At 35.6% G+C, this 1,503-nt stretch overlaps 1 protein-coding gene across 1 annotated transcript in view; it reads right to left on the reverse strand.

Annotated features, from left to right (window-relative positions):
• Positions 1–1,503, reverse strand: part of cog5 (component of oligomeric golgi complex 5) — a gene marked incomplete at its 5' end in the record, with an annotated part of 84,989 nt that overhangs the window by 13,695 nt on the left and 69,791 nt on the right. Inside the window, 1 exon segment of the mRNA XM_014018065.1 lies at positions 645–707. Within this exon segment, the coding sequence (XP_013873519.1) occupies positions 645–707 (63 nt within the window).

The following is a 1,503-nucleotide window of genomic DNA, read 5'->3' on the forward strand; positions in this document are numbered from 1 at the left end:
ATTACACACTTTTTAGTTTAATAAATAAGGTTACAATGAAAATGTGGAATTTAGGGGAAAAAGATGACTTTAGAAAAATAAAAACGGAAAAAACAAGATTTGAAAAAAATAAAACAGATTTTATAGGGCCCTATTTACGCTGTTTTGTGTTGTGAATCCAGTGCCACTGCCAACAGTATGCTGCAGGCTTCTCCCACAAAGTTAAACTTTGTCTAATTGTTTTAAAAATATTTGAAATCCTACGGGAAAAATTATTTAACAGCCACTGTTTATGTTCCATAAATTCCTGTTATCAAAGTGAATGAATAATTTTGTTAAACAATCTAGATCTCAATTACAATCAAAATAATCGTGATTATCCTTTTTGCAATAATCGAGCAGCCCTACTGTTTCACCACCTAGTGTTTAATATTCCATGTGTTATTCCACTTTATTATACATAGTTTTAATATAAACTTATTTGTTTAATTTTTTTGTGTGTGTAGACAAGAGGGTATTATTGACAGGATGTAAATTTCATGTCACTAGCACCATTGTATTAATTACCAGTGCATTTTTAAATGCTCAATAATTATTTTACTTGCTGACCAAAAAAAACATCAAGATATTGAAAGCAGTTTYTAGCACAGCACAGGATGTGATACCTCCAAAGAAGAAGAAAGGGCGTCTACTGTAGCTGACGGACATGCTCCCAAACCTGAGACAATCTGCAAAACACAGTGGACATGTTGACATCAATAAATACATATATTCATAAATCAATATTTACTACAGCACACCTTTACTGTGTGCATATTTAACATTCACCCACAGGAAGAACGGACAGCTTATTTGCACTAATGGAAAGGTGCTACACCAAAGAGCTTTGTAGGCTAAAACCACAATTTTTAAGTGTGTAAAAAAAACAAAGCTGCATACGGAAGTGTTCAAATATCTGTTGCTGGGTCCAAGGGAAGACTTTCACTTGTGCAGTTTTCTAAATCTCACTGTTTATTTACATGGCACACACTAAATTAAATAGTTTTGTCCAACTAAAACAGCTAACGAGCAAATATTGACTCTGAAACAGAATCTCAGAAGCCTACATCACACCTGCTAATATCTGCTAACATCAGTGAGACACATGTTCACTTTAACAAGCAGCTGTGGAGGGAAGCAGTCCTACGGTGGTCRGGGGTCATGCTTCTATCTACTCAAAATTATGCATTTTCCAGTCAATAGCCTACTGTATATGCCACGGTCATTAATGACGTATTTCCGGTAAAATTTTTTGCCACGCTCCTCCCTTCCACTTCCTGCTTACTGCCTATGTTTTTAGCATTAGCTGCTAGTACTAGTCTGTGAAAAAGTCACAAAAGTTAAAGCATCTGTGATCTACTGGTATAAAACATGAGTTCTGTTGTGTGTCGTTGTGTCCACTAAGCAGGCAGTTACGATCAAGTTGTTAGTTTTTCTCCTTTTTCCTCTTGATGAGGAGGTGACAGCAGAGGATCATAGCATTAC

This window comes from Austrofundulus limnaeus, unplaced genomic scaffold (assembly GCF_001266775.1).
Source record: "Austrofundulus limnaeus strain Quisiro unplaced genomic scaffold, Austrofundulus_limnaeus-1.0 Scaffold182, whole genome shotgun sequence".
In the NCBI taxonomy this organism is placed as follows: Eukaryota; Metazoa; Chordata; class Actinopteri; order Cyprinodontiformes; family Rivulidae; genus Austrofundulus; species Austrofundulus limnaeus.